Source organism: Empidonax traillii, unplaced genomic scaffold (genome assembly GCF_003031625.1).
Source record: "Empidonax traillii isolate 1590-97213 ecotype Southwest subspecies unplaced genomic scaffold, ASM303162v1 scaffold1665:size134340, whole genome shotgun sequence".
Classification (NCBI taxonomy): Eukaryota; Metazoa; Chordata; class Aves; order Passeriformes; family Tyrannidae; genus Empidonax; species Empidonax traillii.
The window spans coordinates 31,961-49,477 of NW_020956858.1; the positions used below are offsets into that span (position 1 = coordinate 31,961).

At 45.3% G+C, this 17,517-nt stretch overlaps 1 protein-coding gene across 1 annotated transcript in view; it reads left to right on the top strand.

Moving 5' to 3' along the window:
• ERG (ETS transcription factor ERG) overlaps positions 1-17,517 on the top strand; it is a gene marked incomplete at its 3' end in the record, with an annotated part of 61,300 nt that overhangs the window by 13,652 nt on the left and 30,131 nt on the right. The window contains exon 2 of the mRNA XM_027908247.1: positions 16,976-17,193. Within this exon, the coding sequence (XP_027764048.1) occupies positions 16,976-17,193 (218 nt within the window). The remainder of the gene's footprint in view (positions 1-16,975; positions 17,194-17,517) is intronic.

Below are 17,517 nucleotides of genomic sequence, written 5' to 3' on the forward strand. Positions count from 1 at the left end.
AGGACTTGAAGAGAGACTTTTCAGTTCTATCCACAGATCCTCACCATGGCTTCAAAACCCCCCTCTGTATTTCCAGGAACAGCTGGGTATTTTCAGGTTCCCATCTGAGACACTTTCCTCGTGATTTTCAGAGCCTATTTCCTCCAGAATTGCTGTAATTAATAACGTTTAAGAGCTTTTAATCTGACACGAAATGGGACATTATTCTGCTCAGCTGCTAAAATTGCACAGGCTGCCACTGAGCTCAGTTATTGCTGAAGTTGTTCTGGTGCTTTAAGAAATATCTATCAATTAGAGGCTCTTCTTTGCAAATAGTTCTGTTTATGGCAATAGAAATGCTTATATAAAAGATCAGTGTGGAATGCAATACTTTTAGCTACTGAGATTTAAAATGAGTGGTGTGGTTTTCATTGCAAGAATTAATGATTTCACTGACAGCTAAAAAAAAAATGGTCAAAGTTAGGAAAATATCCTCAGGAATGTTACTCGAAATCCAAAATCAGGAGCTCTGCACTCTGAAAACTGCATACATAAGAAGTGGCTTTTCAAATAACTGATTAAAAAATGTTATTTGGGCGTGCTACAAATATAATATTTAGTGTACTCAGTGTGCAAAAACTGTTTGTAGAAAAAGTAGAATACAAGAAGATGTGGCAGGAACTTTTAAGTGTTTCTAACCAACATTTTCTCCACAGTTGTGACTGAAGCCTGAAGCTTCAGAGGGTAATAAACAGCTTTAAAACATGCCTGGTCAGTGATGAAATACTCAACATGAGGAAGCAAAAATCTTACTGAAGCCTTAGATCTGTTTTCCATATTCTTACAAAAGAGTTGGTTTCTAAAGATCTGTTTTCGATTTCAGTCTCACTGGAAGTATCTTATAAGAAAGCCTTTATATATTTTAAAGACATTCTGAAGAGTCAGCATTCTCCTGATAAAAACAGCTACATGTTTCTGTTAGCTCTGATGGAGCAAAATTAGTTTGCAGTGAACCACAATTTTGGTAAAAGTAGGGTTTGAAATCCTCAGCAAGGCGTTTGTGTTGGGCTGGTTGAGGAATTACGGTCTTGGGGAATCCGTGCTTTGAACAAATGCGTAGTTCAGACATAGATACCAAAATAAAGATGGGGAGAGGCTATTTCCAAGGGCCTGGAGCGACAGGACAAGGGGGAATGGCTTCAAACTGACAGAGGGCAGGGTTAGATGGGATATTAAGAGAAAATTCTTCCCTGTGAGGGTGGTGAGTTCCTGGCACAGGTTGCCCAGAGAAGCTGTGGCTTCCTCATCTCTGGAAGTGTCCAAGGCCTGGTTGGAGCAACCTGGGCTAGTGGAAGGTGTCCCTGCCCATGGCAGGGGGCTGGAATGGGATGCTCTTCAAGGTCCCTTCCATCCCAAACCATTCCCTGATTCCATGATACCCAAGGCTGAGCACCTATATGTCCATGTGCATCAGAGTTACCTGCTTGACTTGCCAACATATCAATCCCCCGCAACTCCCAAAGCCTCGTTAACTGGACATGTTCCAGCTGAACTCAATGATATATTAAGTAAAGCCTAAGACTTTCCTTGGTCAAATTCCAATCTTCAGGCTGTCAGGCTCTCAGAGGGAAAGTAAAACGTAACAAGCCCACCTTCCTGCTCTCGTGTCAAGTGCTCTTACCCCATTCACTGTTGCCTTTGGCCTGTCTCAGCTCTTGGCAACTCCTGACCCTACCAAAACCAAGCCCCAGCATTCCAGTAGGGCAGGAGGATTGTTCACATGAGGGGTGAGAGTCCTCATTCCTTCCCCTCCTGTGGCAGGGAGGGTTCAGGGCCCTCTGGGGGGGTGCAGGAGGGCACCATCAGTATTGTATCAATGTGCTCCTGCGTGTTCTCCCCAGTGTGTGGTCCAGGCATAGTCATGGTCAGTCAAAGGGCACCTAAAAGTAGAAAGATCCCTCCAGTTTCCTTGGGAACACAGGGAGGGATCAGCCAGACCAGAGATAGAGAAAGCACCTTCAGAAGGAGACTGGATGGGGATGGTTTTATCTGGTTCCAGACTGTTCCACACTCTTTGCTTTTCCTTCCCCTTTCATCAGTCGTTTCACCTTCACTCCACTTCTTACTTGCCATTCATTATTTATTATCTTCTGCTCATTCAGGTTGAAAAATAACCTCTGGCACAACTGTGACAATCACACTGGTCACACAGTTAACTTGGACTTTGTATCCGTTTCTCCCAACTTGTGTCTCAGTCAGCTGCAAGCATTCTGTGAAAGGTTCATCTAATGCTTTCCCTCAGTTCTGTGTCCATTTATTTCTTGCATCTGGAACTGCATGAAGTTCATGGTTGGTAAACACCATCGAGGCATTTGAGAGGTGCTTTTCGCAGCAGCGTCGTGGCAGTTTGGTACAAGTCCGCAGTAGGAAGTCAGCACGTTGTGACATGAGTGTTGCACCACATCTCCTTCTCTGCGGGCTACACCTTGCATGGTCATGCCAGGTCTTGCTGACCACATTGTAGTGTTTGGGACCGTGGGTTTTAATTGCAGTGACCGCAACATCTGTGGTGTTGCATCTTTTATCAGCAGAAAAAAGAAAATGAGCCACATTTTTTTTTCACTGCAGAAGCAGCGTCTCCCCACCCAGAGATTTCAGAGCTGGTCAGATTCTGGATTTCATGGATTCGTAGAAGGGTTTGGGTTGGAAGGCACTTTAAAGATCATCCAGTCCCAACCCCTCCCACAGGCAGGGACACCTCCCACTAGCCCGGGTTGCTCCAAGCCCCATCCAGCCTGGCCTTGGACACTTCCCCACCCTCACAGGGAAGAATTTCATCCTAATATCTGATCTAACCCTGCCCTCTTTCAGTTTAAAGCCATTCACCATTGTCCTATCACTACCTGTTCTTGTAAAATAGTCTCTCTCCATCTCTTTTTGTTGGCTCCTTCAGGTCTTGGAAGGCCACAATTAGATCACCTCAAAGCCTTCCCTTTTCCAGGCTGAACAATCCCAGTTCTCCCAGTCTTTCCTCATAGAGCTGCTCCAGCCCTGGGATCATCTTCATGACCTCTTCTGGATCTTCTTCAGAAGTTCCATGTTCTTCTTATTTTGGGTCCCCCGGGGCTGGAGGCAGCTCTGCAGGTGGGATCTCACCAGAGCTGGGCAGAGGGACAGAATCCCCCCCACCTTCTGCCCACGGTGCTTTTGATGCAGCCCAGGACACAATCTGGGGAAAAGCATTCCAGTTGTTGTGTTGACTCTAAAAATTATTTCTTTCTTGCTTGAAGTAATCCTCGTGGACAGAAAGGCTGAAACAATTTGTTCCTTCCTTACTTTTATTCCTCCCTTCTGCTTTAATGTCCTTGACGAGCTAAATACGGAAAGAGGATTTTTAAATGGAATGGTGACATTTATCATTTAAATTATCACGTCTCTCAATGAGTGGTATCATTATTCCTGTGGGAGTTTAGTGGGTAGGTTTTCTTGGTTTACTGACTAGCAGGAACTTGGGAGATTGCTCAGGTCAGCCAGGAACTAAATGAACACGATCATCTGGTTTTTCCCTTCTTACCGAACGACATCTATCATTTGGCTTTATTTAGTCCATGCTTTCATTTTATTAGATTGCAGAGAAGCATAAATGGTGTCTGTTTACATTCCTTACTGATTCAACTTGAAATTATGACCAAGTATGGCTCGAGTAGTCCATAAAAAGATATGGTAGTTTCTGGCTTTCAGACATATAAAGGTGTTCCTGGAAGCTCCAAACCCGGAGCACAAATCAGTTGGACTCCTCGACGATTTTGAAACCTCAAATCCTTTGAAATAGTTGGCAACGTGCCTGTTGCATATTTACAGTTACACAACTCACAACTCTTCCCCACTGTGACTTCTAAAAGTTCCTCCTTCCTTTTTAATTTAAGTCCCTTGGCAGCATCAAAACAGCTTCACTCCTTCCTTCTCTCCCTTCCCCCCTTCCCCCTCAGCCCTCCAGCTCTCCCTCTCCTTGGTATGGCACATTGTTCTGGGGAAATGGCTTGTTTTGAGTTCACACTTTGTTTTCCTGCTGTTTTTCTGGGAAGCTGGACGTGGCACAAAAGATATGGGAACAGCTTGTAGGAAATGGGTTTGTTTGGGGAAACAATAAAAGAGAAACAGCCTGCAGACCTCTCTACCTCTCCTGTGTGTTTGAAGGCCTAGATTACAGTACATAAAGACATTTTGGGGGTCGTTTTTCAATATAGTCCAAAGGAAAGTAAATCAAAGTATTTTCTTTTAGCACATCTTAAGCTTTGCATCCTCCCAGCTTCATTTCCTACAGCGACATGTATAAGACACTTGATCTTATTAGTGAGATGTGGGGAAAAGCCTCTTCACGGTTTCTATTGCTGTGGTAAATGCAGATCTCACAATTTTGTGCCTGAGATTCTCTTCATTTGCATTGACTCTCTCACCTCACTTTTCATCAATGGCAGCAGATGATCTTTTATGTCCTTCTGGAGTTAATGTTGGTGCCACTGCAAAACACAGTCAATACCAGAGCTGCAGGGCCAGGGTTTTGAGGGATAACTCTGGTAATCAGCAGTTTGGAAGAAATATTGCCCCAGGGGAAAGCTGCAGGATTGTTCTTGTTGCCACATCAAAGATATCGACATGTGCATTTTCCTTCTCTTCTTCACATGTGAAATTAAAAATGGGGCCACAACCTGTTTCTGCTGTGCCTGAGTTTCAGCAGAGAGAAGGGTCACAGAGCCACAAGTTCATAAGAGGCATAGAATGGCTTGAGGTGAAAGTTTAAATTTGTGAGGCAGATCTCCTAAAAAAAGGGGGAAAGAATGAAACAGTTGAAAATTTTCTGAAGTAATTGCTTGTATTTTTTGATTTTGCATTGGCAGTTCTGTTTAGAAAGGTGTTTTTTTAATAATGTAATAAGAACTCGGTTTAAAAACAAAACCACAAGTTTAGAATAATTGTTTTCTTTTTACTGTCACAAAGCAAATGGGTTTGTTGTGTTATGTGAGGCTTTCCTGTTGGGATGGTTCTGTTTTGATTTATCTGGGGAGAAACAAAGAACATGCACTCCAACCTTTGTCAATCATAGGTATGAAACAACATTTTTCTTCCAATCCACTGCTCTGGCTACTTCTTTAACTGCAACATATCAAAACCCACCCCAGTCTCTTTGATCTCATAGTCAATGTTTGAGCTGAAACAACTCTTTATTTTTACTGGTCCAGCAGAGCAGGTTAAATATCCTTAAACAAAAGCAGACACTTCATTGCTAATTTGTGAGCAGTCTCATGTGTTAACTCTCTGCAGCCCCAGAAATGACTTAATACCATGACATTCAACCCTGTGTTAATTTCATTAGTCATGTTTTGTGGCAGACGGCTAAAATAACGTGTATGCAGGAGTATGAATCGAGATATTCCTTATAAACAATTATAGGAAAGTATGCTGGGCTATGCACTGGAAAGGTTATCGTGACAGGAAGTCATATTTTACATACACAGTGGGCATATTTGGAAAGTTCATTCTGAATTTAGAAAGATTACCCACCCGAGCAGGATTCCATATGCTCGTAAAGTGGGGAATACCATGAGAAGCACATAATGCATGTATATAGTCAATGTATACATGGGGGATCCAGAATAAAAGGTGTCTGTGGAAAAGGAAGGGGGAATAATGTAAACACAAGATTTTCTGCTGCGGTGTTTGTGGAGAAAGGGAGAGCGTTGTTAAGGTAGGGAATGTTTTAAACAGACATAGAAATTTGGCTTTTAATTCCAGTTATTTAATGTGGGGGTAGTCAGTAAAAAATACAGAATCATGGATTGGTTTGTGTTGGGAGGCATCTTAAAGATCATAGAGTTACAACCCACCCTCCATTAACCCAGATTGCTCCAAGCCCTGTCCAACCTGGCCTTGGACACTTCCAGGGATCCAGGGCAGCCACAGCTTCTCTGGACAACCTGTGCCAGGGCCTGCCCACCCTCACAGGGGAGAATGACATCAAGACAAATACATTTGGAGGTGAATAAAAACATCCATATAAATAAAGGTGGTTGGAGCAGCATTTGCAAAAAGATCAAGGAAGGAAATTAAGAAGTGTTGAGTGTGGTAAGTGCTCTCTTAAATAGGAAGGTGAGGATGTTAAATGTTCTTGGAGGTGAACACAGGGGAGAATCTGACACCTTGCCAGCCTGGTGCAGCAGGCTGGAGGGTCTCCAGCTCCAAGGGGTCCCTGAGGAGGAGCCTGAGCTGCAGGACAGCAGCTCTGCAGATGCCCAAGAGCAGGTCCCGCTCCCTCTCCCTGGGCTGATTCCCCTTCCCAGCTGGTGGTGGACGTACCAGGTAACACACCCAGTGGAAAGCCTTTTGTCCCCTGTGGTTTCTTTGGGTTAGCTAATATTTGGAGCTCAAATTCCCCTGGAACTGCAGCCTTTCCAAGCAGAAAGTGAGTGATCCACTCATCCCACTCGTGTGTGCACGTGCACAGCCACCACACGCAGAGACACTGCAGGGAAGTGATGGGTCACTGAGAAGTTCAGTTGGTGGCCACCATCCAAGTGTTATTTCCCCTATTGCTGTCAGGCATTCATAAAAAAAACTAAGGAACAGTGGAAAAGAAACTCATTTGGATGCTGGTTTTCAGTTTTACCCTTAATATTTAACTTTTTTTCATCGATGTAACGACTGTAACAACCTCTTCATTCCTTCCTATATATTTCTAATCAGTTTGCTGATGAGCTTGTCCTTGATCCATATTATGTCCTAGAGAAAAGTATTTTAATGCCTGAATTATTTTTACTTTAAAATTTGTTCAGAGATTGAGGGTGGGATTGTCTAAAAATGTGTGTCTGTACATATATTTATATGTGTGTGTATATATATATATATAAAATGGGAATATGTAATTATATATAAAAATACAGAAGTGGTGGGTCAAACCACCACAGTGAACAAATATTACACTAAGTATAAATGTACTGTATAATCTTTTTGCAGTTTTGCTTGGATGCTAGGAAAAAGAGCTGCAAATGTTACCACCTGGTGATAACACTGCAAAAATCTTTTACATAAGGCTAAAAAAAAAAAAAAAAGTTAAAAATTGTCTCGATAGAGTTTCCAAAACCAGCGTACCAGGGTTTGTTACTGTGTGCAAGCAAAGCCTCTAATTCTGGACAGGAGACTAACTCTGATTAGTTAACACACAGTAATTCTTGATGACAACCCAGTTGTTTTCAAGATTTCAAGAGGAAACCCGGAAAGGATAGGATTGATGGTCTTGAATGAGATCAATATCTTGTTTTGGGCAACTGTTTTGATCCCAGGACTCTTTCCCAAGATTCTTTCCCCAGTATCATTTTGATCTGTCAACAGAAAGTTCACACCAGGTGTGCTTGTGCACCCTCAGTTCCCTTCCACTTGGGCTCTGGGCCACTTTACAAACCTGCCACCTGTTTTCCCAAACAAATCTTTGCCTGAAAGATTGCTGGGAAAAACACTCAGATGTTTATATTTTTCAACAAAGTAGAAGGTTGGCTGTTCCTTCAGGTTGATGTAGGCCTATACTGGAAAAACAACAGGCTTGCCCTGGGCTGAGACAGAAATTCAGGTTTTATGTCCAAGTTTTCCCAATTTTCCAGGCATTGTGAAGCCCTAGAAGTTAACAGCCAAGCAGGGAGGAGGAAAAAAACTTCAAGCTTTCAAAGTCCTCCATAATTGACAATACTCTCAAGATGAAAAGGAAGAAAAGTCTATTGTATTGACCGAAAAAATAGTAATTCAAACTTCGGTGCTGGAGCTCTTTACGTGGATGGAAGTGCTAAAATAAGCATACAAAGCTACAGTTTCTTTACAAACGCTCTCACAATATACAATCTGCTGGATATTTTGTATTGTTTCTAGCGCTGGGGATGTGAGGTTGACATAATCATTCAGGAATATGTATTTTGATCGTTTGTGCTGCTCCAGCCCTGCAGCCAAATCTCTTCGTTCGACCTGGCGGTGGCACTTGATAAAACCTGGGGTTGCCTCAGTGTTTGAGTCACATTTGCCAGCACTCTGCTCACTCAGAAGGAGAATTCTGGGGTCCAGGAGCAGTTCTTTGGTGGTTTTGCGTGGACAGAGCTGGTTCCAAGCAGCTCAAAGTCGCTTGGGCATTGAATTTCAAGCAGGTGCAGGGTGGAGGTTTTCATCGCTGCGTTTGTATCAGCCCACTGTGTTGCTTTGACGGTGTACAGGGTGTGTGACATGCACAAGAGAGCTCCCTACTTCTATTTATTAACTCCTGGTGTGGTGTCGAGCTATTAATTTGCTGCAGATGAAACAATTCGTTGTGAAATGGCAGCTCTTTAAATCAGGTGTTTCCTGATCTCTGGAAGTTGCTCTCCTTGGTGGGATAATTTCAGTTTGTGAGATGCAGGGTGATCCCCAACAGGGCACGGAGCTTGGCATGAGGGAAGTATGTTTACTAAACCAAGACCCTTTTTTCACCATTCTTTCCAAAGTTTCCTCATGTGCAACATTGGACAGGTGTTTTTTTTATTTCATGAAACATTTAGAGACCTGGATTTGAATGGCTCACGCTGCAAACATTATCTTATGATAAAAGGACATGTCAAAAATAGCCTGGGCAAAAATAGGGTTCGCTGACATTTCAGGAATGATGGTTCGTATGTTAAAAATTGTCATAAAGCAGCAGAGTTTACATTTGAATTTATAATATCTCAGAATTTGTTCATTAAGGCACAAAATATTAAGCCTTTGGGCTTAGCCACGAGGCCTCTGTTCACGTTCCTGGTGAAGTCAGGAGAAGGGCTTATGCTGCAGGATAAGGCCTCAAACATCTGCTATTGTTTCCCAGAAACGAGCCTTGCCCGAAATTTCATAACATCAGCTTGATGGATGCTTGATTATTCCTTTTTCTTCAAGTGGCACTCCAAACATCCTTGTGCTTCTCTCGGCAAGAGGCGAAATGGCTGATGAGTGGCAGCACCAGGCCTTGTGTTTCGATTGACACGGACCATCCAAGTGCTCTCTGCAAGTGGGTGGGGGGGTGTTCTCTGAGCTGGCAATCAGGTTCTCATGGGTGGAGGTGAGGACAACATCTGTCTTTCCTATCTTGTACTTGCCAAGGCTTTTTTGTTGTTCCTGAACTCTCTCATGAATAGAATATGTGGGTTTTTTTTTTTGGTCTGATCTAATGAATCCAAGGCTCGGAGATTTAGAAGGAAAACATATTCCAGATGTGTGTTGCAATTCCTGACTCAGGTGACTGCATTTCGAGCAGTAACCTTTTCCAGTATGTTCCACACACCGTATTGAATATCCTCCTCTTGCAAATGGTCAGGAGAGAGTTGTATGAGCACAGTGATTAATAAGCCCCAGCAAGGCTGAAACATCAATCATCTGCCTTTTATTCCACTGATTCCTGCTGGATGCCATGAATCCAAGGCTCAGAAGACTTGGCTTTAAAAGCAGGGTCGCAAATTTAGGCTGGGAGCCCTTTAAGCAGCTCGACCACAGCTTGTTCCATCGTGCAGCGGTGCCTGTTGCAGACGTGAGCGGGGTTTCGGGCTGGAAGGCTGCCCGCTGCTCTGAGAGGTTCTGGTGTCCAGCCTCGCGTGTGCTCGCCGTTCCAGCGTGGAAACGACATTCCTGGCCTGTTTGGAATTAGGCTTTCACTCCAGATAAACAGTTGCTAGAGCATCAGGAGATGCAGCCTGGAAGAACAGGAGGAAGAGCAGCGAGCAGGCTCGGCCAGGGTGTGCACCGTGTGCTCTCCTCCACGCTGTCACCTGTTCTTTCTCTCAGTAACAGTCGTATGTAATTCAATTTAAACAACTTCAGGAACAAATGTTGTCAAGTATACAAGGAACACCGAGTGCAAAAAAAGGCATGGAAACGCTTACAGGCCTAATTGCATGGCCTTAATCAGAACAATCTTCCCTCAGAAAACACAGGTCCCCTCCAAATGTAAGCGTTTATTAGAAAGTTGTAACATCTGCGAAACACACGCCCGTGCGTTGCAATCCACCCTTTTAATAAACAGTTGGGTGAAAGTTTTCTTATAACAGCTTTTGGTCTAATTTGAAATGAAAATAAGTCTCAGGATGTCAGGATTCTTTGCAGAATGGGGAATTAATTTCTCTCTGACCGACTGTAGACATGCGAGAAGTGATGGGAAACAGCCCGTGTCTGAATTTGTCTGAATTTGTGGCTGTGTGGAGCTCTGAGCTTGTGCTTATTTACTATGAAATCAGGTTAGGGAAGGAGTAAAAGTTGTTTATATTAATGAGGAGAAATATTAAAAAAACTGGTGTCAAAAATAGACACATGGCAAAGCTAATTAAAAGTTTTTAATTGCAATTGTTGCAAGTCAAGAGCAACGGGTCCATTTGGAGTCCTGAGTGCTGACTCTCCAAGCAATAAATGCATTTCACTTTCTGTGTCATCTCAGTGCACAACCAGGGATGTTGCTGTATTTGTGTCTCTTCATGCATCCTCCTCTTGATGTGTCCTTCTTGCCCAGTATCCTGCTGGTTTGGGGATGATGTTTTTCATCATACTGGTGTGATACTTGACAGTGTTGCCCAGTAAGTTCTTGACTTTGAAAGTTCTTGAAGCTTTTTTTTTTTTTTTTCCTGTGCAGGAAATCACTTGTTAGATTTTGGATAGACAACAGGGATAAAAAAAAGATCTACTAAACTTTGTCTGTTACGGGGCTTGAGCAGTAAACCATGGAAAAGTTTGAAGGAATGAAGAATGAAGGAAAAACAGAGCTGAATATTTTGAGATCAAAAAATCATAGAGTCACAGAGAGGTTTGAGTTGGAAGGGACCTTAAAGATCATAGAGTTCCACCTCCCTGCCATGGGCAGGGACACCTTCCACCAGCCCAGGTTGCTCCAAGCCCCATCCAACCTGGCCTTGGACACTTCCAGGGATCCAGGGGCAGCCACAGCTTCTCTGGGCAACCTGGGCCAGGGCCTGCCCACCCTGTGAATAAAGAATTTCTTCCTAATGTAAACTCAGTTTAAAACCATTGCCCATGAAGAGAAAAACCCAATGGTCTTCAAATTAAAACCATTGTCCTTTCTAACTGCTGGGTTAGAATGGCCTCCAAAGTATTTTAACATCTTGCTTCTGTGTTTCCCTCTCAGGATCCCTCAGCACAAGCAAATTATGCTGCACAACCCCACACCTTATTGTCTTCTTTAGCCATTTCTGAAGTTTGATCAAACTTTAGTAAAAAAAAAAAAAAAGTCTTTGTCCTTAGTTCCTGACATTGCATTTAAAGGACAGGGCAGCTTGCATATACTTCTCATGATGGGAACTACTTCAATCACATTTCCTGTAACTTCTTGCTTCCAGGCCAAGTAATCTTGCATTTGATTAAGTAAACACCTTTGTCCTGATGACTTTATGCCTACTTTAAAGGCGTTGCTCTACCTATTGTTCTACAAATTTGTCAGTCTGTTATTCTTTTTCTATTAAAAAAAAACCAAAAAATTTATCAGTGAAGCATAAGTCAAAACCAGAGAGAGAAATGATGTTGTTCTTTTATCATTAGTACAGAAAGTCCAAGGGAGAAGCCAGGTTTTGCACAGTACAAGTGATTATAAAACAAAAGTCTTAATGAAGGAACAGGGGATTTTTTTTTGTTTTGTTTTGTTTTGTTTTGTTGGCGATGTCATGAGAGGAAAAGGAAGATGAATTAAAAGAAAATTTGTGTTCAGTGTTGACCTCAGATACCAACAGCTCTGCTTCACAGATTTGCATGAGTAACCTTTCTCACCTGCTGTCATAAACTGCATGTGTTGCTTTCTCCGTATCACTTTAGACAGTGGTTACAAGAAATGAAAGGTTTTATTTCTGAGCTGTCCTGAGAACCTGTTAACGCCGTGTGAAATCCAGGAAAATGACCCAATCACTGCTGAAATTGTAAAAGGTACATAACTTGTCAAAAATGAAAGAAGCCTATAATGCATCTCCTCTGTAATATTAATGTTTACATTAATATATCCCGCTTGTGGCTTGATGTTGCCAAAAGTGCCCCAGAAACAGCATTAATATGGATGAGAGAAAAAGATTAAGATGTAAATGAGTCATGAAAAGCCTTCACTAGAAATAGAGCTGGCATCCATATGTAATAAAACCTTGCCAAACACTGTCAGTGTTAATAGTTTTGTTTACATTTCTACGTGGCCAGGCCGTGCCGCTGCTTTTCGTGACTGTGAATTCTGACAGTTTTTATATTCTGTCTGGTCCAGGAGCTTGCATTTACAGTTACAGCAGAAAACACACTCCTAAGTCCCTGTATTCAAGGAAGAAATACCCAGACTGCTCTCTGTGAGCTGTTTCAGTGCAGCAGTTTGCTGTTAGAACCTTCCTTCCTTTCACAGCTCGCGTTTGATGATCCAAAGTTGTGCCAGTTGTCAGCCAGTCCTGTAGAGATGAGAGATGCTTCACATTTCTTGCTGCTGTTTCCGGGATGAGTTTCACACGGGGTTATATCAGGTTGTTTTGAGTTCTGATGGTTCGGCATCACCGTGTCTTGCAAGGTCAGTGGATTCAGAAAAGCCTGGGCCAGAAATCCTCACCTTTTAAGTTGACTAAGTTGATCACAGGGCTGGAGCACCTCTGTTGTGAAGACAGACTGGGAGGGCTGGGGCTGTTCATTCTGGAGAAGAAAAGGCTCCAGGGAATCCTTAGAGCCCCTTCCAGTGCCTAAAAGGGCTACAAGAAGGTTGGAAAGGGACTTTTCAAAAGGGCGTGGAGGGATAGGACAAGGGAGAACAGCCTTAAGGTGAAGGAGGGCAGGGTTAGATTGGATATTAGGAAGAAATTGTTGATTGTGAAGGTGGGGAGGCCCTGGCACAGGTTGCCCAGAGAAGCTGTGGCTGCCCCTGGATCCCTGGAAGTGTCCAAGGTCAGGTTGGACGGGGCTTGGAGCAACCTGGGCTAGTGGAAAGTGTCCTGCCCATGGCAGGGTGTTGGAATGACATGATTTATAAGGTCCTTTCCAACCCAAACCATTCTGTGATCCTGTAATTTAAGGTCACTGAGAGGAAGAGAGGCAGCAGGTGCAGTCCTGGACACACAGCTCCCATCCATGAGTTGCAGACAGCTTTTTCCTCCGTGTGTGAGGATATGCAAGGACCACAAATATCGTCTGTAGTGGTTGCTGGTAAATTGACATCAATGGTCCTGGTTGCATTTGGAGGAGAGGACAGTCAGTGTGACTGCCTGAGCCCTGGGTGACAGGAGGAGTAGAAGAGATGTTCAACATATTTTTCACATTTCTCACTCTGAAATCTCAATCTCATTTAGGTGTGAGAGGAGGGAAAAGGTGGTTAAAGAGCAAGTAAAGCTAATCATAGTTTAGACCATGTTCTTATGCTGACTCCTCAGCATTTTGCTAAGGCTTATCTGGCCAGTTCAGCTTTTATAATGTGCTCAAGGGAGGGGGATACATGTCCTACTGTCCTTAAAAACGGGCCAGGACAGATCAGTGAGGACTTGGAGTGAAATGTCAGGGTTACTCACCGTTGTAGAGTGCACATTGATGAGGCTTCCACGTGAGGACCAACCCAAGAGCACACAAAGTTGGCAGGAGCTCAGTTATTCCTCCAGAGCCTTCACAGACCTGTCAGCGAGCACTGACTGATAAGGACAGAGCACAGATGAGTGCTATTAAACCAGAACAAAACCCCAGCAAGCAGCACTGAGCTTTCTTTGTCCGTGAATAACTAGGAATTTTCCTCTGAAATGTCTAAAAGTCCAAGCCCGTCTCTTGGGTTCATTTATGTGTGTCTTGTCTTTGCCATAGTTGTAGGTATTGACACAGCATTTGGTGATTGGGCTCATATTTCCAGCATTTTCCTGTCCTCCTCAGGAAGTTGAAATGTGTGGACTTTCCCTCTTTTTGCAGCATAATAGGCACCCATAGCACAAGCAATATTTGTTGTCGTTAGAAATGCCAATAAATAGAAAACCCATATTTTTGTGTGTGTTTACATTTATACTTACCCTAAGTATTCATTAACTTTTATCACATGCACTCCTCTTATATAGAAAGCAGAATCTCTTATATAGAAAGCAGAATTTGCTTTGTTTCACTTGTGTGGGGGAGAAGGAGAAATTTATTATACAGTGCTTGGTGCTTGTTTTGAGAAGGTCTATTAATAAATGGCTTAAAAAGTTAAATAATACTCTGCTATATTTGCAATCTTGTATTTGCTTTCTCCTGTATAATTCACACTTTCATGTATTTGCTGGAGCTTCCCTCTTCCAAAATTAACTTTTTGCTAGGTGGTTTTTGGCTCATGTGTTTGCTGTACAGTGGAGCAGAAAAGAGGAAAGTGTGGATCAGATAGTTTGGGGTGTGGGATGCATTGTGACCACCTGGCTAGGCTGTGTTTGTGAATATATATATATATTTAATTTTTTTTTTTCATGAAAACTCTCATGGACTGCTGAGAAGGAAGTTTTTCTTTTCCTCCCAGTGTTACATTTTCTTTCTTTGGTTCTTGTGATAGGATCTCTGCTACTTTCCTGCCCAAGCACATCAAGCTCTCTGCTGTCTCTCAGCTCAGTGTAGCCAGGGAGGAATTGGGGGGGCGAGGGACCCACAGCCACCTCCTCCCACCTCACGGTCTGCAGAAATTTCCCAGAAATGGCCCATCAGAAAAGCTTCAGACCACCAACAGCACAGGTTTCTGGCAGATCAGAGACCCAGAGGAGCATGAGAGGCATGGCAAAAAGCAGAGGTGTTATTCTGGCATCCTTTTTGTCTCACAGAACCATGTTCACATCACCAGAAACCAAAGAAGCGTCAGTTTAGTAGTGGGGTACAGGTTGGTGGGCATGTAGAGCAAGGAAGCAACTGGGGAGTCAGTGGTGACACCCTGGTGGTGATCTTTGCACTCAAATAACATCTGAAAATCAGCAGTGAAGTGGTGCAGGTCACTGCCTGAACTCGGTGTTAGTGACTCAGTCGCAAGTCTCACAGTGGATTGACTGCTTGAGATCCCAAGTCCAGGCATTAAGGGAGGATCTCAATTTTCATGAGCAGTAAGATGTTCCCACCTCTGCAGTTGCAGAGCAAAGCATGAATGTTAACAGAGGGGCACTCTGAGGGCTCACAAACCAGGTAGATAAAAAGAATGATGAAAGTAGAACCACAGAATCACATCCTTGGTTGGAAGGGACCCACCATGATCATCAAGTCCAGCTCTTAGCCCTTCACAGGACACCCTCAAGAGTCATACCATGTGCCTTAAAATGAGCAAATGCAACTGCTGAGATTTTTTAAGGCAGCATGTGACTGCTGGAGCTTGTGCAGAGCCCTCTTCCAGCAGGCAGGGAGGGTGGGAGCCTGCAGGCAGCTGGAGGACTCCGTGTCTTTTCTCTCTCCCCTCTCCACCATCCCCTGCTGACAGGGCCACACGCTTTTATTGTCCTCCTGTGGGCCATCAGCAGCAGATCTGGCAGCAGCACAGCCCACACATGCTGCCTGGGGAGGGTGGGGTCGTTCATGGAGCACCCTGCCCCAGAATCTGGCTCGGGCTCCCCTCCTCACCCCCATCCTTGGCCCCTGCGCCTCCAGCCACTGCCAGCTGGCCTCCTCCACGGCTGCTGTCGTCTCAGGGGCTGCACACTGAGCCTCCTCACCAGCCCAGGGCTGGGGGCTGTTTCCTGGCTGCTGGTGAGGAGGGAGGTGCTGGGCTGCACCCCCTGCTCCATCCCGTGCCTCGGGGCCAGGGTGGGAGGATGGAGTTGTGCTGTGGTTGCTGTCCATCTCACAGGACCCCAGAATCACTCAAGTTGTAAAAGCCCTCTGAGATCACCAAGTCCAACCTGTGACCTCGCCAACCAGAGCACTGAGTGCCACGGCCAGGCCTTCCTTGGACACCTCCAGGGATGGGGACTCCCTGGAATGTCCCTTTCCTTAGCACCATGGTCACCCTAAGCAGCCCCTGGAGAGGGGTGCTTTCCTGGGAAGCCTGCTTTTCAGGGGTGCCCCCTGAGCCTCTGCACTGCTGGGACAGCAGGAGTGTGGGAGCCTAGACCAGTTTTGGTGGCCAGGGAGCCTCATCCCAGGCAGGATGTGTCCCTTCAGGAGTTTCAGCTCTTCCCACAGCTTCCTGATGGTTGTGGTAGACACTGCCAGCCTGAACCTGACCCAGGCATCACCATGATGACACAGGGAAGGAATTGGTGCCAGCATGGATGCTGGACAGCAGGGATAGAGGGTGACCTTCCCTCCCTCTGGAGTCTGTCTGGTCTCCAGCCAGCCGTGATGGCAGCAGCCCCGTCACTGAGGGGTCTGGTGAGCCCTGCTGCCCTCGAAGGCCATAACCACTTTGGTGAGGGAGGGTGGCTGGGGAAGCCCTTCCCACAGGATGCCCAGCCAGGAAGGGTTGCCATGAGAGAGAGAGTGGGCACCGTGTCCTCTCGGGGCTGGTGTTGGGTACCTCTCCCAGAGCTGGCAGCTCCTGGTCTCAGCTCCTGGTCCAGAAGGGACTTGGCCTGTGTCCCAGAGGAAGCAAGGGGAGCTCCCAGTGAGTCAGCAAGGCCTGGCTTTAGGTCTCTCCTTTCAGGGGCAGTTAAAGCAGTGGTGGCAGTCCGTCCACACCCCTGGCACATCTGGCCCTCTGCATCGCTACCTGGGACTCCACAGACCCAGGCTTTGCTGCCCATCCTGCCCTCTGCTCCCTCCCTGCTCCTGGCCACTGTTCCCGAGTGTTTGGTGGTGTGTGTTTGTGCGTTGGCTCAGCTGCTGGTGGGGAGGGTCTCCCCAAGGGGAGAGCTGGCAAGAGGTCTGTGCCCATGGGCCCTCCCCTCCACCAGCACTGGTGCGCCTAAAGAGTAATAAACTAGTGATGACTTCATCTCCTCCTGAGAGGGACAAGCCCCTTTTCCCGGGGGAGTACTGTAATGTCTGCTCTGAGTCGTGGTCCCACTGACCCCTGTGCTGTTTGCAGGAAGCATTATCGGTGGTGAGCGAAGACCAGTCCCTGTTCGAGTGTGCCTACGGATCACCCCACCTCGCCAAGACAGAGATGACGGCCTCCTCCTCCAGTGAATATGGGCAGACCTCAAAGATGAGCCCACGTGTCCCCCAGCAGGACTGGTTGTCACAGCCCCCCGCCAGAGTCACCATCAAGATGGAGTGTAACCCCAACCAGGTTAACGGGTCAAGGTAATAAAGCTCAGGAGTGCTTTTCCTCGGGATGGGTGCAGCTCAGTTGTCTAAATCTGTGAACCTGGCCCCATTTTAGATGCCCCAGGTGGCACCTAGCCACCTGCTGCCGTCCCAGAAGGCTGCAGGGTCTCCTCATCACACCACCCAGCCCTGTTCAGGTGTTAAGAGCTCTTAAAAGGTGCTACAGGCACAGTCACCTCATGAGCCTGTGCAAGATTTCTGTGTCTCCTCTGACTGGGGGACGGTTTTTGGACGTGAACTTGCTTTGAAAGAGCACATATTAAAGTTAATAAAATGTGGGTTTGCTGTAGGCTGGAACAG